The sequence below is a fragment of the Pseudorca crassidens genome, chromosome 6 (assembly GCF_039906515.1).
Source record: "Pseudorca crassidens isolate mPseCra1 chromosome 6, mPseCra1.hap1, whole genome shotgun sequence".
In the NCBI taxonomy this organism is placed as follows: domain Eukaryota; kingdom Metazoa; phylum Chordata; class Mammalia; order Artiodactyla; family Delphinidae; genus Pseudorca; species Pseudorca crassidens.
The window spans coordinates 74418897-74444418 of NC_090301.1; the positions used below are offsets into that span (position 1 = coordinate 74418897).

The following is a 25522-nucleotide window of genomic DNA, read 5'->3' on the forward strand; positions in this document are numbered from 1 at the left end:
AAAGAGTATACAGATGATACCAAAAGGCTTACTTGTAAATTGGGAGCATTATAGGCAACGGAGCTGATAAATGGGGAGCAATTTCTAGTAGGTTGGCACGCTCATGAAGGGCTTCTTTTACCATCCTGTACTGAAAAGCAAAACAGAGAAAATTAGTTTGGCAATAACAGATCATAATATTTTCAAATGGCAAATAGACACCCTGCCAACTGATTGATACACAGAAACCTCTCTACCTCTGAGCAAGGATAGCTCCCTCCTAATCAAATTTCTAATAATACATCATGCTGTCAACCTGAAAGATTTTTTAGAAACCTTAAACTGTATTTGCATAGGAGAAAAACATGCTGTCAGAGTTCCCAGGTGTAAGATATTTTCCTGACTTGAGTTACAAGATTATTGTAACAATTTATCTTGCATTCTCTGTATTGTCCCTTTTCTCAGTCCCCCATTATATTTTCTCATGTAAGAGATAACAGATTGTTCAGATTCATGTTAAACGTTTCCTTCTTGCCTCCACTAGCCCGAGCAGAGATGATACTTAAGAGTTGCACAGTATTTTACAGACTATCATTAAAAAGCTTTTGTCTTTAGTCCTCATTACATCTCTCTGAAGGCCCAGCATTACTATCATAATACTAATTTTACAAAGAAAAAAACCGAGGCTCATAGAAATTAAATAAATAAGCTGAAACACATCACAAGTCATCTGATTCTAAACCCTATGCTCTTTTCTTCACATCCATCATGATGCTAAACAGACACATAAGAAAAGGGGACAGATTCAAAACTGACAATGTCAAGTAAGTGCTGCTGTGTTTTTCATGTACGAAAAGCAGATAGGGAGTTCAGTTGATTTTTTTTTTTTTTTAACTCCTCTGGGAAATGTCATCTTCCACACTGCCTTGGCAGTTTTCAAATGGTGGCAGACTGGACACAACAGAGTGTGACATAAAAAAAAGCATGACTCAGATCATCTTCTCCTTAAGAATATGTCAGTGACAATATGCAGTATGATTGCATCTGCAGTTAAGAGGATCAGTTTAATATTCCTCATGTATTACAACACAGTGTCCTTGAAACTGCTTGGGAAGTAGCAATTTGGTGGCCATTGGTGGGGAAAACAACAAAACAAAACAATCACAATTGTTAAAAGTAACACATCCAGGGCTTCCCTGGTGGCGCAGTGGTTGGGAGTCCGCCTGCCGATGCAGGGGACACGGGTTCGTGCCCCGGTCCGGGAAGATCCCACATGCCGCGGAGCGGCTGGGCCCGTGAGCCATGGCCGCTGAGCCTGCGCGTCCGGAGCTTGTGCTCCGCAACGGGAGAGGCCGCGGCAGTGAGAGGCCCGCGTACCACGAAAAAAAAGTCACACATCCGAAAGCGATTTTGTAAATCTGCTACTTTGACATGCCTGTGTAGAAAAAGCCCCTGATTACCCATAAACATAATGCTACAGGAAAAAAAATGGCACACCTCTCCTGAAAGACACTCCAGCAGAATACACTAAATAGGTATTTCCAATAGGAAGGAATGTTAAAAGCCATAAAAAAAAAAAAAACCTGATTTAATTGGGTAGAAAAAAGCACAGTCGCAATTTTTGTTTAACAACTAGCATACACAATTACCTGCTCAATATCCAACTTCATGATAGCCTTCTGAAGATATCTCACACCACCATGGATCAATTTAGTGCTTCTGCTGCTGGTCCCTGATGAGAAATCATCTCTTTCTACAAGGGCTGTTTTTAGTCCTGTGTAACCAGAAAACCAAATTAACTTCTTAAATTACACAATTTGTATGTAATTCATTAAAGGCACTTCTCCAGGGTAGAGACAGTCACAAGAAAAATTACTCTGAACATGGATAAATTTGTATTCCAAGTGCAGTACGCTGTCTATATTATAATGAAGAGATTTTAGTCTCTTCCTGGGGGAAAAGTCAAACCAGAACTAGAAGCATATTAAACTGTGAATGAATCACAGCTAGAAAATATTACAGTGCAATTTCAGGGCAGTAACATACACTGGTGTGTTTCGAGGGTCGAAGGGGAGTCTGGCACCCATCTTTAACCATGTAGAGTTAACTCAGTATTGTTACCGATGCCTTCTGGAACTCACATTCATCCCTCACTACGAGAGTCCAGACATGTGCCAGCCTCTCAACTCCAGTCAACTCTGATGCAGCGACCGTGAATCTAGACTAGCCCTCTATGTGCCAGTTCCTATTTCTGGAGTGGTGTGAAAGTGGGTATAAAATGGGAAAAGAGATCAAAGATATCGAAACAGAAGAAGAAAGAAGAGAATAACCTCTGATGCTGAGGAGTTTACAGTCTAACTGAAGACGTGCAAGCACAATATTGTAGAATTACAAAGAAAAACACAAGCCAGGACAAATGAGCCCAGTACAGAGTATCCATGAGTAAAGAAAAGACAATATTCTTGGTAAAGGTGAGGCTGAACAAAGACAAGTCAGTTCTAAAAATCATCCCTCCCAACCTGGCTTTCTTTGAGGGTTGCAATAAATCTCTTGGGAATGAAATCAGTTTTGTTTTGTTTTGTTTTCTTGCAGAGACACCCCTGCCTCTTCAGGACTGGGAGGACCAACATTACTACAAGTTCCATACACTGGTTAGATATGAAACCCAAAATTTCAAAAGACCCGAAGTATACATCAGCACCAAGCCAGAAGAAATTTTCATGGCCTGCCATACTCTTGGGGGATGAGAGAATGTCATAGAATCCAATTACAATGAGAATATGTAACTGGAGCAGTTTGGGCTCACAAAGCTCATATAAGAGAACTTGTGCATGTATTCAATTCAGAGCCATTTATTACATTTAATACCAAAGGGTCGTTTTTATAACTTCTAACAGTTTAAATATCGTACCCAAATGTCATCATAAAATCAGGGCAATTCCCTTGACTCAAAAGGACAAAATATTTGGAAACTGTGGAGAGAAAAGTAGAGAACTTTGATTCAAGGGCAAAAACTGCTAATGCTCTAATGAACTAGCAAAATAACACAGAAATTACAGATATCATAGACCCAGGTCACTCTTTTTAAGCATTTATGCCAGAAAAAGATGTGTAAAATTCTCAACTATGAAAACTCTAGCAATGCTTAGTAAATTTAGTACAGGATGTATTAAACACACAGAAAAATATATCATATTAGTGCATATTTTTTTGAGAGCCTAAGTGCCAGGTAAAGTGCTGGTGTTAGAAATGAAATAGACATAGACCAAGCTGTCAAGTAGCTCCCAACCCAAAGAGAGGCAAGTGAACAAAATGAAGCAAAGTTTCATAGGTGCTGCATTTGAAAATGCAGAGGACTCTTTATCCTAAAGTGAGTCAAAAATTAAATTCAGGATATAAACCCCAAATTGCTTAGTCGAGATTACATTTGCAATCTCTCTTACAATGCACTGTCTTGGTGAGCTCTATCACCTTTTCTTAGTAAGTCCGACACAGAGAGTTCTTCTTCCAGTACTAAAATATACCATTTTTCTTCAGTTGAAGATCAGATGAGGAAGTTGACTTTCAAATGGCATTTAAGAGCTGAATTATTTAGAACACACCTCTCTTCCAGTCTTGGAATCAGTCATGGCATTAAGATGCCCACACCATCCGAGGCAGGGACATAAAACTGAGAGGGGATAAGCAGCTTTCCCATCCAGTCTATGGCTCCTACCTGCCCAAAGGTACCCACAGGCTGTGGGAGAAGATGCCTTAGTGCCCAGTTAGCCCCACCTCCTAGCATGTAATCCCCTACCCTGGAGTGTGGGCTTAGCTAGTGCCTTGCTTCTAACCAACAGAATACAGCCACGATGGTGGCAGGCCACGTCCATGGTTAGGTGACAAGAGACTGCGACTTCCTCCTTCCTCCTCCTGGATAAAGCAACCTGTCCTGTTCTGAGTCAAGGAACCAACAGAGCCCCTGGTCAACAGGTCACGAGGAACTGAGGCCTCAGTCCAGTAACTTGTGAGGATCTGAATCCTGCCAACCTCCATGTGAGTTGCTAGGAAGCACTGCAGCTTGTGAGAGACTGTGACACAATTCCCTGTGTGAACAATAACTACAGCCAAGGTAGTTATTTTAATTGTATCTGGGATGGGGTCTTGGAGAAAGGCTGAGTCAACAGAGGAGGATGTGTTCAGATGGGTAGAGGGCAGGAGCAAGGGAATTATCACTGGCAAAGATCAGCTTAAGCAAGAGAAGGCAAATGACTGAAATGGCCCAGCTTATTTAGGGTCTGCTTGTCACTCAGGGGCTGGAGTGTGGGGAGACCTTCTAGGGGAACCACACAGCGTGAGGGGGGCGATAGAGAGTCTAGCCTCGGAAGGCAGAAGACGGTAATTGGAGAGTGATATGAAGAGAGAATTTTATGGGTGTGTGTTATCAGGATGGGTTTTTTTTTCTTTCCCAAACTGACACAGTGTGAGGCAGGCAACTACTCTAGGAATTAGCAAGCCATCTCAGGAGGATATTTCAGGATATTTAAGTGAGAGCTAACACTTTAAAGCCTCAAAACTGCTTTTGCAAGAATTGGACATTTAAAAAAGTTATTCACATGTACTTATGTGAAAAACCTTAGTGAATACCAACAAAAGTTAAAATGGGCTTCTCTGTCAAACCAGGCTGTTTCTTCTTGTCCCATTATTTCCAGTGTCATATCGTCAAGCTACCCACCAGAATTTCTGAAGGGAAATGATACTGCTCCTTCCAGAGCAAAATAAAAAATAAAAATTTAGTCTCTAAATTTATAGCTAAATTGATATATTAAAGTACCATGTAACCTAAAGTATTACCAAAAGTTTTTGAAACCTTAAAAAGAAAACATTTAAAAAATTTCAACTGCTTTTATGCTAAACGTTCTGGATTTCTCGTTTTTGTTGGATGAGAATAATGGAATGAGGAAGGAGGAAAGTAATGCAAAATCAAGACATTATTAGAAGTTACAACCGCTTTTGCCTTAACTGATTAACCGACTACAGCAAAGACAATGAAATTGTTTAAAGTCTTATAATGATCTTGCATGATTCCGTTACCTAAGATGTTCCTTCCTGTTTCACCTCTCAAAAATCCAAACTTTTTTTCCACCTCTAGTCTGAAAATAAGAGTTTAGTTTGTTTTGTTTGTTTCAGTATAAAGCAAGGAAGTGAAGAGAGAGCACTGTTTTATCTTCTCAAAGAGAATGAAGAGTACTTTTTTAAAATTTTTATTGGAGTATAGCTGATTTACAATGTTGTGTTAGTTTCAGGTGTACAGCAAAGTAAATCAGTTATAGATATACATATATCCACTCTTTTTTAGATTCTTTTCCATAGAGTACTCTGCACTCCCTTACAGAATATTGAGTAGAGTTCTCTGTGCTATATAGTAGTAGGTCCTTATTAGTTATCTATTTTATATATAGTAGTGTGTATATGTCAATCTCAGTGTCCCAATTTATCCCTCCCCCATCCCTTTCCCGCCTGGTAACCATAAGATTGTTTTCTACATCTGTGACTCTCTTTCTGTTTTGTAAATGAGTTTATTTTTACCATTTTTTTTAGATTCCACATATAGGCAATATCATATGATATTTGTCTTTGAACAGTATTTTTAAGTGACATTCAATGCTAACATTTTGCATCTTAGGTAAAATAATTAAATTTGAAGGAGACCGAAAATAATGCATCCAGGCTTCCAGCAACTGTGCCTAGCTGGATGTGAGGCACTGGGGAAGATCTTTCCTCAGAGTGGAAAGAATGACCTCCCCACATGCCCACCAGTGAAGGGCTGGCCTCTGTACATGTATGATAATTCACTAAACTTGTTCAAGATTTTATAAGGAATAGCTTTTGCTTGTTTCTTTTCTTTTCAGAAGTTACTTTTTATGGAAAGCAATATGTTCTATCACTGCTGAGATGAACCAGAACATTTGGGAGTGGTATGATTATTCGATTTTTTGTTTTTATAATTGATTGCTTTTAGTAGTTACTCTCATGAATTTCACTGCAGTGGTAAAGTATTAATATTTGGAGTGAGATTACTCTGAAATTCTTTGGTGGAAGAACAAGATTAGTTATAGCAGAAGAAGAAAGTCAACTTGAAATCTACCTTTCAGTCATACTCAGCCCATCTCTGAAGTTAAAGTTGTACCTTTTGGGTGGGGTCAGGGATGTGAATGAAATACAGCTCTTCACAGACTTGCCTTTTCTGTCCTGAGCGGGAATGTCTAGCTGCCAGGCACTTCCAACTAAACCAATTCATGTATCAAGACAGTTGGATGAATACAGAGGGATAATTACTATCTAAGGGGAGGAATGGTACGACATTTAACTTTTACAACATGAAATAGAACAGAAGCATAGTTTAATACCTTTTACTGATTATCTTATGCATGCAAACACACTCAATATAATAAATGCAGAGAAGTAAAGAGAACAAAATAAAACCCTCCTGTAACCACACTACTCAGAGATAACCACAGCTGACATTTGGGTGTTTAAATGTTCACATTTTCTGTGCATGTATGTAATCACATACGCACATTTTTACCAAAATAGGATCATATGATACATTCCATTTTTTTCATTTAACATTATTTATTGTAAACATCTCTCCAATGTCAATACATATTTTTCTATAATTTCACTTTTAATGTGTGCACAGTAATACATTAAATATTTACAATGATTTATTTATTCAATTCCCTGTTTTTGAACATTTGGGTTATTTCCTACCTTCGCTATCACAGTACTGCAAGATTGTATTTTTATTTAAACTCTCTGCATCTTTATTTCATTAAAATAAATTTTCAGATATGGCATTATTTAACTATTTTTAAATAGAAAGGGCAGAGTAATAGCTATGAAATAACTACCAGAGGCACCCAGGTAATAACACACAAATCAAAAAGTTTAGACACTCTGTACATTAGTACCAATTTCTCTAAAAAATAACACGCCTGTAAAGCTGCAAAGCAACCCTGGCTTGTTAACCCTCATGATCAGGATTCTTTGCTTTAAGCCTAGTATTTTCTAACAGTGAATGTTAACATTTTACAGAACTATATAATGTTGGATTGGTTATTATACCTATTTCTATTTTTCTATTAGAAACATATAAACCATTAATGGAGATACTATGCTAAGTTAGAACATATCATTAACATACTTTGAGTCCCTTAAGTTCACACATGATTATGGAGGCACAAAAATGTATTAAGCCATAACACTAATTATAGTAATAGAGTTTCAGGGGAATAAGGAAGTTGCCGTTGTTGCTTTCTCTTTTTACTATTTACTTTTTTACTATTTTACTTTTTATTATTTTATAATAAAAACAGCCAGTATTCAGAGAGAAGGAATATCCAAACAATGTAAAATGATGAAAAGAGAGAATAATATACTCCAGACATAACCAAGTTTAACTATTAAAAATGTCCCATATATTCTACCAGAAACTTTTTATGCTGATAAACCTGTGTACTTTTTTGCTTCAAAAACAAATACAATTAACAAACTCATTCTTTACAACTTGTTTTTCAATTTACAATACATTTTAGCCATTATCCCTGTAAACACTTATAAACCTCTCTGAATAACTGAATGGACCCAATTTATTAAACCATACCACATTCTTTTTGCTATTATAAATATTGCTTATAGGTAAAATTTTGACCAATATGCCACTGTGAGTTCAGCTTTAAACTCTTCCTCTCCAAACACAGAGAAAATTATATATATGTGTATATATATATATATATATATTTGTTTTTTACATGTATATATATATATGTACATACATACCTATGTACACACATACATAGATATATTTTAAGGCATGGTTGATTCAAAAATAAACACCTCATGGACCAGAAATGTAGCAGAAACTCAGAGCACAGTAGTTAGGCCCAAAGCCTCTGTCTTGGTGGAATCTGGGTCTAGAAACAGGCAAAGGTAACCAAGATTTCAGTTCCTGAAGGGCAAGAGATAGGGAGAGGTGAAGAAGACAGACCAGTGCTGGAATCCAGGGATTGAAGAAGGGTGGAAAAGCTTCTGCTGACCACTGTCTGGGGCTGTGGACTATCTGCTGGGACATGCCCAGGAGGCAGGAAGATGGACCCAGCCTGGAGAGCAGTACCTGGGCCAGGGAACCACCAGCTGGCTGGCCAAGATCAACACAGGGCAGGAGCCTTGATTTGGTTTTGAGAAAAGTCTCTGATGGGACTTGAAGGTGGCAGCAACTGTATCCATAGAGTTTAATGTATGGCAACAGAGAGTGATACAAAGCTGATTTAATATGGAGGAAAGGAAGAAGGAAATGGAGCAAAGTAAAAAAAGATGTAGGGTAAAAAATACAAAATAAAAGCACGTGGCATCCAAATAAATGGAGATGGACCAAATTCACCTGTTGAAAGACAGATTCCATCTATCAAGCATTAAAAAAAAAGAATCCAGCTACTTGTGTTTCATCATAGACATATTAAAACAAAAGGATATAGAAAAGTTGAAAACAATATGAAACAAATCCTGTCTGATATGTTATTTTTCCAACTTCACAGGTGTTTATTATATTTCTGCCATAGATAAATTTCAATTTTTATGAAATCAAATTTAACAGGATTTGCCAAAAGGAAAATGACTTTATTGATGTCATGCTTAAAAACACCTGTCTTACTCCATGTTTTTAAATTTCCATATACTTTCTTCTAATAGGTTTGTGGTGTTTTATTGTTAAATCCTTGAAACAGAGAGCATGATAAACAGAATATAAATATACATAATATATACAAATATAAATTTGGGAAAGTGGATACTTCAAAGTTGCTTATTAAACAACCAATAATGACAAATATGAAATGCTTTTACCATATCCTAAATTTTATGTATTCAGATCTATTTCTAGCCTCTTACTTTTGCTCCGCTAATCTCTCCGTTCCTTTAGCAAACTATTTTAATTAAAGTAGCTTTAGAATACACTTCGATATTGATAGAGCTCTATCTGCTTTATCATTATTCTTTTTCAAAATTAATCTAGTAAATCTCAAAGGCTGATTTTTCCAGATACCTTTGGCACAGTTTCTCTAACCCTCCCCACCCTACTCCTGCCAAAGACAGTCACTATAACATAATCACTAAATTACATCAAATTTCCAGATTAATTTTAGTAGCAATTTGCAACCTAGTCTAATTAGCAGTGTCCAGTAAGTAGCAAACTTTCATCTGCTGCAATTCTACTGTCCTGAAATAGGATTTTCTCTGCCCTCATGGTGGAAGAGGGGCAGTGGTAGAAGGGGGTGGAGATCTGTAATTCCCAAAATGCACTATCTTCCATGGCTCTCCCTTTTCTGCAGTTTTTAATGCAATTAAAAATGCACACACCTGCTCCTTTTCACAAACCTTTATTTATGCAGAAGTGTTGCTGTTATCCTCCGTTATGTCTGAGAACCTTGAGGCTCTCTGTAAGGTTAGAACACTTATTGAAGGTCATGGACCTAGTGAGTGATGAAGCTGACTGATCCCACTTGGTTCTCATTTCATAGCCTGTGTCCTTACTCGTTATGCTATACTGTCTTAGACTCGAAGGAACAGTGGTGAGAATTCAGGAATTACTAGCCAGGCACCATTCATAAACTAGAAGTACATATACATTTTTAAACAAGAGAACTACAATTAATGTTTTCTTCTAGCAAGAAGCAGTCTTCTCTGGAATTTTGAAGCCGTAAAGTTTAAGTTTATAAATAAGATTTTAAACCAAAATTGTACTGATTGACCCCTGATACATACAGGTAAATCACATAAAATAACAAAGAAGAACTGAAAAAAACATCTTGAAGCCCCCTGAGGGAGTGACTATATTTATCAGAGTCTCTTCATTCCAGCTCTCTTTTTGGGGCAAAGTGCCTCCTATATCATCGTGCTTCGAGGCTGGGGACTGGCCACAGAGGTTTTAACCAGAGAAGCAATTCCTATTGATCCTAGAGACCTACAGGAGAACGTGAGGAGAGCTGTGCATATTATGTTTATATAATAATATTCCCAAATGAAACAAATGAAAAACTGATTCCCAAGAAAATGCAGATGGTAAGAATGCAAATAAATGTTCATTATGAAAACTTCATGACTTTTTCTCTTCCTTCTACGGTCTTTGTTTATCCATTACCAAAATTGCATTTAGGCACAATATTTCATCAAAAACCTTGTGAAAACATTTTTATACGAGCCTTTTAACATCTAGCAGTTCCCCCAAAACTTTGATGTCCTGAAAAATCTAATTATTACTGGTAACTTTAAAAGATCACAGTAATTTATTTTTGTCAAATGTGACTAAAGATTAATGGATACAGTCAGGAATAATTTGGTAAAAACATATCAAACGCAGAGAAAGCAAAATTTGTTGTTAAGTGAAGCATCAAATATAATAAAAGAGCAAATTCCATGAATGAACAGCAACAATGCACAATTCATTAACCAAATGCCCATGATTATTTCACACTTCAGAGGGCTACTGATATGATCAGAAATTGTAGTAAAAGGATAAATATAGATTAACTTCAGCATCTCTATACATTTTAATTATAAATGCTACCCTCAGAGGGCTACCAGCATAATAAAGGAAATACAAACTATGGTTTATCCATCCTTTTTATAAATCGTAACTCCGTATACATCAAATAAGACAGTCAGTCAATTATTTTAAAAGACAGCAATTGAAATGCCAGGAGATACTGAAAGTACATCATTTTCTTAGCTGTTACTAACTATAAGTATTAAAAATCTTGTCAACATTCTGGCTCTGAAAACTCTTATCTTTTCAAAATCATCATCACTGTCATCACCCACAATCGTCTGCTAATGTACTAGGTAACATTCTTTACTGCCCAAAGGAAAAATGTTTGTTCAGCAAATATTAATAAACTATAAGCTCCTCGAGGGCAAGGCCACATCTTATTAGTCTTTATATTCCCAGAGCTGGTTCAGCAGTTGACTCTCAAGTAGTATTGTTTCAAACAGCAGAATGAAACAAAACAAAAAACTGGAAACCACTTAAAGAGTCATTAACAAGAACGTCTTTGGGATGAATTTTTCAGCCATGAAAACAATGAATACCATATACATGTAAAGAATGATTAACTACACTGTTATTTGAAAGTAACACACTGCAAAGTAATGACTACAGTATGATCTTATCTATGTTTTTAAAAAGATATCTAAAAAATGCACAAAAGCAAATATAGGTGAGACTTTTCAAAAGGAGAAAAGGAATAAAAGGCACTTAATCAGTAGTTGCCTTTTTGCTACTGCAATCACGGTCCTAACTCTTTGAGGGAAAGCTGGCTTTCCAACTCCCCTTACCTCCCCCTACCAGTCCTAAGTTTCCATTTAAACAATTTCTTGCCTTCATGGAATCTTTTCTCATTTTCTCCTTCTGTCATTGCTACCTAGTCAGTTCTCAATTTGGGATTCTACCCTATCGTGTATTTTCTCTGCCCCAACTCTGAGCAATATTAAACACACATGGGGACACACACACACACACACACACACACACACACAGATATCCTTTTCTAACCAGAGCAAAGCAACCCCTATTCCTATCACATTCTCTAAATCTTTTCTACATCCAAGTCCCTACTCCTATCCATAAGCAGCACATCTCACTTCTTTTTGAGTGTTTAAGAATAGCTCTTCAGAGTCACACAGACTCCCTCTTTTATGCCTTAGAATCTTTACACTTTGTATTCGTCTCTGAGAAATGTCTCTTCTTGCCCTGCCAAAGCTAAGATATATCTTTGATATCCCATGCCGCGTATTTTCCCGAGAGCTTGTTCCACATGCAGCCTTCTATTATTTGCATGTTAAGGCTCTCTTCTGAGTCTACAGAAATATTCAGATGGCTCCTATCTTAAAAAGAAAAGAAAGAAGAAACAATTCTTGCACATATTGCCTCCCTTATTCATATCCTACTACACCAGCAAGTTACGTCCTTTCTGTGTTATTTGTCTCTAGATCTCTTAAAAGTTTAGCCCCTGCTTCTTCCTTATTGCCTATCCTTTCCTCATCACGAATGCTCTTCACTGTCTCAGAGGGCCTGTTCAGTAAAGTCCAAAGGCCTTTCCCCGGTATCCCAGGCCCAGCTCTGCCTTTGCACTCCTCTCATATCCTCCCCAGCACAGCCTGGGTGATCCCAACTGAAACACGGGTTGTTTCCCACACACACTGTTCCTCTCACATGCACCCTCAGATTGGCACACTTCCAGCAAGCAATGTTTGCCTACTAAAATTCTACCCGTGCTAAATAGCAGCTTGCTTTCTCCAGACCATTCTATGCAGATATAACAATGCCCCCAAGCCTCCTGAAAGGCACATATTCTCTATAGGGTAACTCAGTCTACTACAGAACTTGGAGCAACCTAAGGGTGGAGCCTGGATCAAACATCTTGGTATTCTCATGTAGTACTTTGAATATTGCCATGCATAAAGCAGGCACTCAGCCAATATTTGTTGAAATGAAAGAAAAAGAACTGCTGTATACTTCAGTACATAGCATGAACATAAGTGGAGATAGCAAGAAATATTTTTCTGAACGCTACTGGGGAAACGATCCTCTTGGACATAGAAAATTGTCATCTGGTAACTTCTAAGCCCTGGGGTAGTCCCAGGACAATTGGGGCAGTCCCGAACGAGACCTCCCATTACACTGCCTATGTGTCTTCTCTTGACACTCTCTTTCCCAGGACTCCAGGGAAGAGTGTTGAATTCAAACACCTTGAGGTAACTTCAACTCTTCTTTCCATCTGACTTAGTATGTCCCAGGATAATGCAGCTTAAATTACAAACTATGGATGGAGACAAAATTATATAACTATTAGGGTGTGCCAGGAAACTGAGTATGTTCCAGGATTTATTATTGTGAATTTACCATTATTTGGAATTGACAGAAAGGACCGAGGCTGTGATGTCTACATGGATCAAAACTCAAGTGGGGGTCCTGTGCAATCACAGTAAATCTAGTGTACTTTTTGGCTTATGTGTGCCTAATCTCACGAAATTTATTTCATTTCTGTAAAACTAAAATCTACCAGATATGCAAAGTAACTAAGTCTAGGGTGGGTGTGGTAGTAACTTAATCTGAGAAAAATTATTCCATGTAATAAACTATTACCACTGAATATGAAACTGCAATGAATACTGAACCTTATAGAGTAACTAAAATAATTTGGAGTCAAAATTCCTTGCAGCAGTACCCAGTCCAATGTGATATATCTAAAAATAATCACAAAGGATTATTTCTCCGGGACAATTGGTTCTAAAAGTCTTTTGCCTTCATGTTATTAATGGCAGCTATAATACTATCTACAATTTATTGAGTTTCTACTTTGTGTGACAAGCACTGTTTTAAATCCTCTTCATGATTATGCATTTAATCCCCATAACAATCATTAACGGAAGATATTTCTTTCCTTATTTGAAAGATGAGGGACCTTAGAGAAATTAAGTACCTTGCTTAAGTGTATGTGCGTGTGTGTGTATACACATACATACATCTGATACAGCAGCTCAGCCAGGATATGTACTCAGATTTCTTTGATTCCAAACTCCACACTAATAACCACAGGCAAAAGAAGCAAATCATTAAATATATCATATGTAAGAGCCTTGGTGTTCCATACTAAAATTTCTTTCTTTATATATCCTGTTGCCATTTTGAAAGAACTTCTCATAATATCTTTCCCGAAGCTGACTAATAGAGTGAGACAGAACTACAGGTTAGCAAGTCTTTTCCATTATTCAGTCACCTGAACTAGAGTTTCCCAAACTGTAGTCTGTATTTCATTGGAAGAGATTATTTTAATAGAGAAACAAAAAGAATTATTTTAATAGATTAATTCATTTTAATAAATCTTTTTATTAAAGACAAATCACTGACATAAATGTGATTTTAGGTGATACACAAATAATTTTATTTCACATAAATGTACTTTACTGTGTATAAAAAAAACTAACCAGAACATCAAATCAATGAATTCACAGGAATATAAAGTTTTCTTTTTAAATAAATTCATTTCAGTGTAAAAGACAAACTATACTTCATTTCAAAATTGTGCAAGTACCTACATTTTAACAACGGGAAGGTGCTTCACAAAGAATGGGAAATTAAGCAATGCAACAGAAACGTGACTTCCCAGCACGGAGCGCACACTGTGTGTTTATATCAGAAGGACAGATGAAACCTTTACCTGTGTTACATCCACCCACACCAGGACTCACCTCTGGTGACTGCATCTAGGGCACAGCCACTTCCTGTTGCTCCTCCTCCAATGACAAGTACATCGAATTCAGACGTGTTTTTCAAAGTCAGTATCTGAGCTTCTCTGGACGGAGGCTCCCTGTTAACAGGTTCTGAGACGTAGTCTGCTGCTTCAACAAAGGCCAGGTTCACCTGAGGTAAAAGACCATTTTCAAATGTTTGTCTGGAATGCCAATTTAATACATTTTACAATGTATTAAAAAAAGATTTGCAATGGAGATAAGGATAACCAGAGCTAGACCGGAGTCTACAGTCCACATGGAGTGAATGATAGAACCAACTGCCTTGGAGAAAAAAAAAGTCCTTAAAATTCTGTGTGTTTTTTTTTTTTTCCATGAATCATAACTATTTAACCGTGGAACACCTGGTTTCAGATTCAATATCTCAACTGATCGTTTTGGTTTCATATACAACCAAGTTCAATTAATTCCCACACTGTACAGCAATTCCCAAATACCTTGTCTAAGACAATTTATAGGAGAACATAAGAAAATGTTTTACCCGGTAGCAGCCATTCATTCAGATAACATTTAAAAGTGTGGAAAGGAGGAGGAAAAAGCACTTTATGCCTTTCCGCAATTTCTTAAAAGTATATGTTCTTCATTCCTTAATTCCCCTGACAAAAATATATTCTTGAGTCAGTACAATTAAAAAGAATCTGTTCACAACAGACGTTATTATCCAGTTTAAAATCAGCTCTGGCCAATGGGAATAATATTATATAAAGATTTTAGTCAGAGGCTTCCCCATTCAATGTTTTAACAGAAAATTATAGATTTTATATATTTAATACACGCTATTTCAATTTGTGAAAGCTTTAACAATAATATAATTAAAGCCAGCCATAGTCCCCTAAATGATAATGACCTTCCTTATTTCTAGTTCTTTCATTAGAATATAAGTTATCATCCTAAATCAAAAATGATGCTAGTCTTTATATTAAAAAAAGTAGTAAGTCAGAGTCAAAAGCTTAGAAAAACAGATATGTATCTGTTTTTTCTCCAAAATGCGAATACCAGGTTCGTTCACTATACTGAACAGTGCTGGTCACTGTTGCTCTAACAGTTAGTATTCCACAGATATGTGGCTTCTATTTTCTTTTCTTTAAATCACAGCATCAGCACAATGCACAGGGGCAGCGTTCTTCCCATTCTGCTGAAGGGCCATGTCTGAAGCTCTGAACCACAAGGCCAAGCTTCTTCCAGAAAAGGTGGTCTTAGCTCTGACCAAGAGATTGTTCTGATAAGCGATTTTTTACTCATTTAAATAAAATAGACCAAAGTGCTCCTTATAATTGGATTTCTATTTTAAAAAACCTAAAAGCCATAGAGCACATTGAAAGAAACCTGGAGTAGAATCAGAGGGTCCTGGCTTATATCTTAGCACTTGTGTTTACTAGTAAAGGGACTTTTGACCGATTATCTCTCTGGCTTTTGTTTCTTCATTTGCAACGTGGGATGAAACCCCTGTGATGTCTCTATCTCTTTATCTTTCGGTTACCCTCAGTAAGGGAATAATGATATGAAAGTAGGTAGTAAACTATTAATTACACCAAAGAGGAGTTGTATTATTGTTAAATAATTTGATTCCTTAATAGCAGGGAACAGGAAACTTTCAAAACATATTTTACTAAGTATCATAAATAAAAAATGTTATAATCTGGTACCATAATTTTTCAGACTATTAATTCAGATTCCAAACCACAAAACTCTTGTGCTTCCTTATATAACTCCTCCTAATTGTCTGCTAATAACCATTTCCCCGTGTTCATATTTACATGCATTTAAGGTAACAAGTTAAATAAATGTAACTGGCTAGGTGCTGTGGAGAATATAAGATGCCTTTCAGTCATGGTCTTTGTTTTCCATCATCTAAGGAGAAGAATGAAAAAAACCACACACACACACACACACACACACACACACACACACACGGTAAACACATACAAGAACAAATGCCAAAATAGAGGAAAAAAAAAAAAAAGCACCAAGCTATGACCATTCAGATTAGAGAGGGAGAGTCTTTCATCTGAGGCTTTCAACTGGGCCATGACAGATGGATAAGACTTGAACATGAGACTGACAAGTGACTAAACGCCAGAGCATTTTCACACATCAAAAGAATTGTGCTGACATTTGCTGCTTGGTAAGTTCTCTAGAAATAGTTGAAAATAAATGTAAGGACAGTACTATGGTAGAGTTCATTAGAACTTGGCAATACTAACAGACCCCATTCTACTCTGCTCACAGGTTGCAACCATGGAGATTAAACTCAGCAGAACCTCTTCTTCAGCAAGTACACCAGATCTGATGGGCATTTCTCATGCCTTTTGTGCATCTCTCCACTGACTATGCTGTTTCTCCTGCCCTCATCCCCTGCCTCATACTTCTCATCGGTACGCTCTAACCTGTCTCATCCTAACAAACAGTAAAAAAATGTCTCTTACATATGTTTCTAACGATCAGCCTGAAAATTCTTGAAGTAACTGTATACCCTTGCTTTTCTACTGCCTCACCTCCTATCCACTCCCCAACTCAAGTTTAATATGGATTTTCACATACACCAGCACCACCACCATGACCAGACCACCAACACTGACCAATGTCCACTCTGCTGACAAACCCAGTGAGCACTTTTCATCCTTCATTTCAGTTGTCATCTCAGCACATTCACTCACCTCAGCATCTGGAAGATGTCAGTCTGAAATGACGACCTCTCTCTCTCTCTCTCTCTCTCTCTCCCTCCAGCCTTTTGAACTCACTCTCTAGTTTCCTTTGGATGTCTGTCTGCTGTCCAACATTAATCACTGAGGTTCCTCTTGAGTCTGTCCTATTCACTCTTCTCAGATGACTAAAAACTCTCTCTAGGGAACATCATCTTCCTCCATATTATCAGATATCTTTCATACCACCCTGACCCTCAATTATGCTCCCCTATTCCAGAACCTGGATATCAAACTTCCTACTTCATTTCGATGTCTTCATTTCGATGTCTCACGTTATCTCAAAATTCTACTGATAACTTTATCTCCCCAAACCTTTTTCCCTATAAATTTTCCTCATTTCAGTGAAGGTACTATTATATATCTAGTTGCTTGTGCCACTCTCTTAAGTCTCCTATCTGGTCAGTCATTGAGTTCTATAAATTCCACCACCTAAAAAAATTCTCACATCTAGTCACATCATCTTCACTGCCTTTCAAGTCCAGGTATCTTCCCTTTCCTCTATATTAAAATGATATCCTCCTACAGGTCTTCACACAGTTACCATTCGTTCTTCCAAGTCATTCTCCATACTGAAGCTGGGGTAATCATGTAAAAACCCAAATAATGTCATTTCCACGTGTAAAACCCTTCAAGAGCTTTTGACCTAATACAACATAAAGGTAAGCATCTTTAGTTTCTAAGATGAGTCATAGTTTTTCAGAGTAGTTTAAATCTAACAAAGAAATGGACAATACCAAGTGCTGGTGGTGATACAACACAATTGGAACTCTCTTATATTGCTGATGGAAATGCAAAATAATCCAGCCATTTTGGAAAACAATTTGAGAGTTCTAATAAAGGTGAACATACAATTACCATACAGTGGCCCCCCCGCAGGTGATTTACTCAAGAGAAATCAAAACCTGTGTTCACACAAAAACCTGTAGGCAAATATTTACAGTGACTTTATTTATAATTGCCAGAAATTATTAAAAACTCGAACATCCTTCAACTGGTGAATGACTAAACAAACTCTCGTGCACCCATGCACTGGAATAATTGGCAATAAAAAGAACAAATTACTGATAGTCACAACAACATGAATGGATCTCAAAAGCATCATGCTAAGTCACAGGTTGAAAAATTATGGCTTTCCACCCAAATCTGGCTGCTACCTATTTTAATAAAGTTTTATTGCAACACAGCCACACCCAATCATTCATGCCTAGTACACGATTGCAGTAGCAGAGAGGAGTAGTTGCAACAGAGAAGGTATGGTCTGCAAGCCTAAAACATTTACTGCTGGGCCCTTTAGAGAAAAGTTTGCCAATCCCTGTGCCAAGTGAGAGAAGAAAGACTCAGAAGTCTATATAGGGCATGATTCCATTTACAGGATGTTCTGCAAAAGCAAAAGTATATGGTCAGAAAACAGATCAGTGATGGTCAGGGTCTGGAGATGTGGTGGGGAGGAATGACCACAGAGAACATGAGAGCTTTTGAGGATGACAGAAATGTTCTATATCTTGACTGTGGTGGTGGTTATATGACCATATGCTCTTGTCAAAACTCACAGAACTGTACGTCATAAAGGGTGAATTTTACTGCATGTAAATTACACCCCAAATCATACCTCAATAAACTTGACTTAAAAAATAATAAGGGGCTTCCCTGGTGGCGCAGTGGTTGAGAGTCTGCCTGCCGGTGCAGGGGACATGGGTTCGAGCCCTGGTCTGGGAAGATCCCACATGCCACGGAGCAACTAGGCCCGTGAGCCACAACTGCTGAGCCTGCGCGACTGGAGCTTGGGCTCCGCAACAAGAGAGGCCACGACAGTGAGAGGCCCGAGCACCACGATGAAGAGTGGCCCCCGCTTGCCGCAACTGGAGAAAGCCCACGCACAGAAACGAAGACCCAACACAGCCAATCAATCAATCAATAAATAGAAATACTGTAGAATTATTTTAAAAATAATAATAAGTAACCATATACACAGCAATTATGCGCCAGGCATTATTATTAGGGTTTTACTTTTTTCACTCACTTGATCCTCACAGTGACTCTATGAGTTAGGTACTACTATGATTTCCATTTTACAGAAGGAGTAACTGAGACACAGAAGTTAAGCACTTGGCCTGTGATTATACAGCTGGTATATGGTAGAGCTAGGAATTGAACGTATGCAGCCTGGTGACACAGACTAAGTTTTACATCACTACAACATACTGATTCTACGTATAATTTGAGAAAAATTAAGCAATAGACTAAATCGTTATAATAGGATGAGATATCACCAGTTATCAAATGCAGAAAGTTTGGGGGGTTTTTTGTGGTATGGTTCTGTCGTGGGGGTTTTGCTGAACAATCCTTCCCAAAATATATTTTTTAAAATATACGGCACTATTGAGGGTAATTTATTTAATTTCTGACACTACATTTAAAACAACACTTTATTTTTGTTTATTTTTTTCATAAAAGCTGGAAAGTGTTGCAACTGAGAAGCTAAGCACAAGTTTATTTTAGAGGCAGTAAATACAGCCTAAGGCCCTCCTTATAATTATGACAAGAGAAAGACTCATTTGGGCTTCATATGGCTTTGAGTCACAGAAACACATCTGCACTCTACCTTCCCTAGAATATGTCGATTGAGGAGAAATAAAAGAAAAGCAGTAGGAATAAAACAGTAGTGGTAAGTAACAGCACGCTTTAAGAAAGCGGACCTTTGTGCTCCAAATCTTCCCAGACCTGCTCATCAAACTTCGCAGACAAATTAATCAAGGCAGTTGATTAAACAGGAATCTGGACGGATCCAGAGATTCTGGGAGAAGGCTTGGAAAGGCAACATGCCCTAAGTCACCTAAGAAGACACCTCACGCACCACTGCACTTCCTCATCCGGTGGAGGCCCTCAAGGATTCTACAGACTGGAGGACAAAACAAAAAGATAAAGAGGAAATTATAATATTGCTTAACAGGTGGATTAAAGATAGAGAAGAAGCTATAAGAGCCATGGGAGGCAGGAGCCAGACCTGAGAAGGTTTCCTGGAAACCACAGCTAAATCAGGTCAAGAAAGACTAATAGGCATTACCTGGGTGAAAATGCCAGGAAAGGAAGTTGGCACAGCATGTGCTAAAACCAGAAGTCATTGTAGTGAATTGGTCAGCATACTACTTTCTTAAAAACGTGAGTTACACATCCAATATTTAAAAATTGTTCTCCATATCTGTGAGTCTAGTTCTGTTTTGTAACATTTGTTCACGTTTTTCAGATTTCACATATAACTAAAAATATAGAGTATTTGTCTTTATCTGACGAATTTCAATTAGCATAATACCCTCCAGGTCTATCCATGTTGTCACAAATGGGAAGATTTCACTCTTTTTTTATGGCTAATATTCATCGCATATATATACCACATCTTCTTTATCTATTCATCTGTCAGTGGATACAGGTTGCTTCCATATTTGCCTATTGTAAATAACGCAGCAATGAACACTTGGGTGCATGTATCTTATTGAATTAATGTTTTTATTTTCTTCAGGTAAATACCCAGGTCACCAGCGGGGAGAGGGTGGGAGGATGGGAGAAATAGGTAAAGGGAATTAAGAGGTACAAACTACCAGTTATAAAATAAATAAGTCACAGGGATGTAATGTACACCACAGGGAATGTAGTCATTAATACTATACTAACTTTGGTGCATAATCTATAAAAATATCAAATCACTATGTTGTACACCTGGAACTAATATAACATTGTGAGTTAACTATACTTCAACTTAAAAATAATATAAATAAGTACCATAAATTGCTATGTTTCACATAAAAATTAGGATTTCTATCTGAGATCTGCTGAAACTGAACAGCAGCTGCTGCCCTTAGGCAGGGCTGTGCACCCTTGTTAGCCCAGGATTCCCACTCACTGGCTTCACACGTTCATCATCCCAGCCTGGCCCCTGCAGGCATATAAGTTTGCTAAGCCTGGACTAAAGACAGGACAAGTCCAGCACTATCAGATTCAGGATCTATTACCTAATTCAGCCACTGACGTCAGAAGAAAGGAGAGCCCAAGACACAAAGCAAACTGCCTTGTGCCTAGCATAAGTCCAAGCACAGATCCAAAACAAAAAATTCTTATCTTGGTAGAATTAGGAGAATATCTAATATTTAATATTACTTTGATGTTGTTATTTCTGATTATATTTAATTATCGTGAGCTGTGGGGAAGTAGGTGGGTTTTTTTTAACTTGTAAGCAAAGGTTCCTCTACATTTTAAAAACATAAAATTCCTCCAGCATTCTGATAGCAAACATATGGCTTTTGTCAAGAGACTGGCACATAGAACACCTATACAGAATTGAAAGCCGAGTTCATAATCTTTGAGAGTTTACATCCCAGAGAACAAAATGGGATTCAGAATGAGATCAGTTTTACTATGTCTGTACACCATTAGACTTGCAAATTTAAAAAAATATATATTTGCAACTTCAGGTGAGACCGAAAACAAGACCTAATAATTAGTGTCTATTTCTGAAAGAAATGCATACTTAAAGACCACATGCAATTAACAACCAGGCTGTCCCGTAATCATGTAGAGTAATAACTGGAGAATAAAGTAGGGTTTCATGCAAATCACTTCTTACTGCAACTATCACTCTCTCTCTCTCTTTCTCTCATTATGTGATTGAATCATATATATTGATAATGGAATCATTAGATTTAAGGGGAATGGCTTCATGTTTTGTTGTCACTGAAAAATACCATATTCCATATTCCTGGAAACGAAATGCAATAAGCATCTCCTTAGAATGAATCCTAAGATGTTTTAATGACCTTTCACCTCCTGAATCACTTTGATTCTAAACAATGGTGTTTCTTCTTATACTTACAGGACAGTAAGCAACATTTCTCAATATAAACGTACTGGGTGAGGGATTCATGATTACTCAGTAGGAAGACTGGCTAATAGGTGGACCGTCATCTCCACTGGGGACCAGACAAGAGAAAATAAAACAAGTCCATCTTTCTAGGGTGGCTGAGAAACGAGCTCTAGCTCACCTTGAAGGTGCTATCGCGCCTTTAAGTGGTTGTGATTCCTTTAAGAAATCGCAAGGAAGCTCTTTTAATACCAATCACAACATAGCCAAATTATTAAATTATACAACTTTTTTATAGCTGAAAAATAGGGAAAACCCTTTGGCTTTGTCTGAATCTACTTCAAATAAAATCATATAACTACGTGATCTGAGGTTTGAGGGATACGTTTTACCAGTTTTCAAATAAGTATTTTAAAGACATAGAATATGTGTTTGGAGGTGTCTGAACTTGATATTGCTCTTCTATTCCAATAGTGTGCTGAGAATGAAAGGATCTAGAGAGGGAGCCTGAGAGCAGGGAGTGCAGAGAGGGAAGAAGAGCTGCTGCTAGCCCACACAATAACAAGCCAAGTCCCTTGGGTCTTACCATGACACCGAAGTGGGGCTTCCCTGGTGGCGCAGTGGTTGAGAATCTGCCTGCTAATGCAGGGGACACAGGTTCGAGCCCTGGTCTGGGAGGATCCCACTATGCCACGGAGCAACTAGGCCCGTGTGCCACAACTACTGAGCCTGCGCATCTGGAGCCTGTGTTCCGCAACAAGAGAGGCCGCGATAGTGAGAGGCCCACGCACTGCGATGAAGAGTGGCCCCCGCTTGCCAAAACTAGAGAAAGCCCGCGCACAGAAACGAAGACCCAACACAGCAAAAATAAATAATAATTTAAAAAAAAAGGAGGGAGTCATCCTTTGACCAGTGAGGAAACGGAGTTTTGTTATTCTTTGGGCAAGTAACTGAGAGAATCAGAATCTGATCCCTGGTTTGACTCCAAATCCCATGTCCTCAGCTCTGCTAGGTTATCTTTCCCTGTATGTGTGGGTTACCTAGGGCTCTAGGTCCACCCGCCTTGCAGGCACCAGCGTTGCAGGGAACAGCTGATGGCAGCCAGTGGAATCAGAAGTCTGAGAGAACCTGCTTTGCCCACGGCCAGAAAGCCCAGGCAGTGACACCGAGGGTTCCACGAAATAGCACTTTTCCTTAAAAACCTCCGTAACACATACATTTGGAAATGGATACAGAACTGAAATGGGACTCACTTTCCCCCCCCATCCCTCTCAGGTGAATAAAATGCTGACCCAATGAGCCAAAGGACCATTTCCAAGTTTCTCAATCCAAATGGCCCTTGGCTGCATTTTAATTTTAAGTTCAAAATAGTTTGGGGTATAATTTGTGATGCACGTTTTCCATTTCCTGGAGAATTATTTCATCAAATATATACACATTTATAATTTTTCTAGTTTATACTCACAAGCATATAATTGGATTTCAGAACTTCTTTGTTGAAAAATCACAAATTTTGAAATAAAGCATGTAAAATTATTTTGCCTAACATTGTCTAACATCTTAAAGCATCTATTTTCTTAATTTGCAAACTCTACCAAAAGGGGGCCTACCTAGCATTAACACAATGTAACTATTAAGCTGGAGAGGGAAGCTAGTAGACTTTTCCCAAAGCATTTCTAGAAAGTTTCCTCAGTCCCACAATATCCCTGAAAAGTTTCTTAAGGAGGCCTTAAAATGGATAAATAGTTGAAAGTGAAATGCAAAGTCAAATCAAAATGAATGTCAATGTTGCTCAGTTAGCAACAGCCTACAAGCTCACCAGCTGTCAACGCTAATCATAGCTCAGTCGTTGACTCACTGTGTGACCTATCGCAGTACAGTTAACCTCGCGGATTTTGTATGCCAGCAATAAAATAGCATCACAAACTCCTCGAAGGCCTGATGTGAGTTATAACTCAAAGATATTGCCATGGCCCCACTTTGGGAGCGAAGTGTTAAATAAAAACCAAAATTATAAGGAAAATGATAGGATGCACTTCAAAGAACATTTCCAGCTCTGTCTGCATAATTTCAGTACTTTCATGAAACAAGCCTCTGAGAAACGGTTAACCATATAGAGTTAGTTTCAACTCGCCTTATGGAAAATACAATGTGTTCAGAATCCTCATCGAGCTTTAGATATCAGACACAGCCCCAAGATATTTAGTTGTGTTTCTAGGAGAAAAACAATTCTTCCAGGAATCTAGGCACAGGGTTCTAAACAAGAGAAGAAAATGAATTATACAGTCTTTGGCATAAACTCTAACGATAAAACTGTTATCAAAAGAATGCAGCTTATTTGTCAAACTGATTAGAAATTAAAGTCAGGACACAGATTTAATGGCTGGATGCTTAAAACTTTTTCTCTTCTTCCAGAGAACACTGCTGGATTACACTTCCCACCCTCCCTTACAGCTGGCTAGAAATGATCCAGTGGGTCAAAAAGCTATAAAACATGGAGAAGCCACTAGGATAAAGGGACAAAGGTCCGTGAATGACTACAAGAAACAATTCCCCACCTATTCACACTGAAGTGTAATGTGAGTAAGGAAGAAACCTTCATTATAAGCCACTGAGCTCTGGGAGCTGCTTATTACACCAATTAGCTTACTCCACTTAATACACAAATAGGAGATATATTTAGCATTACAACCCAAGATTTGCAATTCCCATACTTTGTATACAGTCCAGAATCTTCCTCTGATGGGTTAGACCCCACCATATATAGAAAAATAAATCCATAGAGATAAAGCTCCAAAAGGACAGATAATCAAATGCAAACCATGGTGCAGAGACATTTCTTCCTTCACGTTTAACGTAATGCTGATGCTGACAGCTCTCTAAGCAGGCAGATGAACCTTGAAGCCTATTATTCAACCACTAGTCCTTTCTCCTCCTAAATATACATTCTTCATGTGGTCTCTAACACTACAGTTCCCACCTAAACATTAAAATCAACAGAAATGAAGACTGTTTGAGAACAGTTCCTGTTACAGCACTTTTATAAGATGTTTTTAAGAGAAATGCTGTTTATGAACCTATGAAAAATGCCTCTGGAGATGTAAGACTGTTTACTCAGAGAGGACAAATGAGTCTGGTAGCCAGAACTACCTCACAAAGTTTAAAGCAATCTGGTAAGCAGAAAGCCAACGTGTCAGGTGATAATTTCAGCTACATTAGTGCTCGGGAAGATTTCTACTGATTTCAGACCCACAGATATTCTTTAGCTTAGGAGCCAGAAGAATGTTTACAACTGAGGTTAAATTCTTCAAGATACTAAGTGCATTCAAAAAATAAATAGTTATATTCCATCAAAGATACTATTGAAAAGTGATACTTAAGTAGAATTTTTACAATTGAAATTTTCTCAGTTGACACCTTGTCCTAGATGTTATGCTTATGATTTTAAGTGTAACTTAAAAAAAATTTAAAGCACTTTTAGTTTTACAAAAAAAATTGAGAGGACATTCCAGAGATCTCCCATATACCTCCTGCCCCACATACAGCTTCCCCCATTATCAACATCACTCACCAGAGTGGCACATTTTTTAACCAAAGATGAACCTACACTGATACATCATAATCACCCAAAGTCAGTAGT

At 37.9% G+C, this 25522-nt stretch overlaps 1 protein-coding gene across 5 annotated transcripts in view; it reads right to left on the bottom strand.

Moving 5' to 3' along the window:
• Positions 1-25522, bottom strand: part of GPD2 (glycerol-3-phosphate dehydrogenase 2) — a 201097-nt gene that overhangs the window by 65629 nt on the left and 109946 nt on the right. For all 5 annotated transcript variants that reach the window (XM_067741881.1, XM_067741880.1, XM_067741879.1 and 2 more), the window contains exons 3-5: positions 14266-14437; positions 1629-1753; positions 33-130 (exon numbers count right to left, since the gene is read on the bottom strand). In XM_067741881.1, the coding sequence (XP_067597982.1) occupies positions 33-130; positions 1629-1753; positions 14266-14437 (395 nt within the window). The remainder of the gene's footprint in view (positions 1-32; positions 131-1628; positions 1754-14265; positions 14438-25522) is intronic.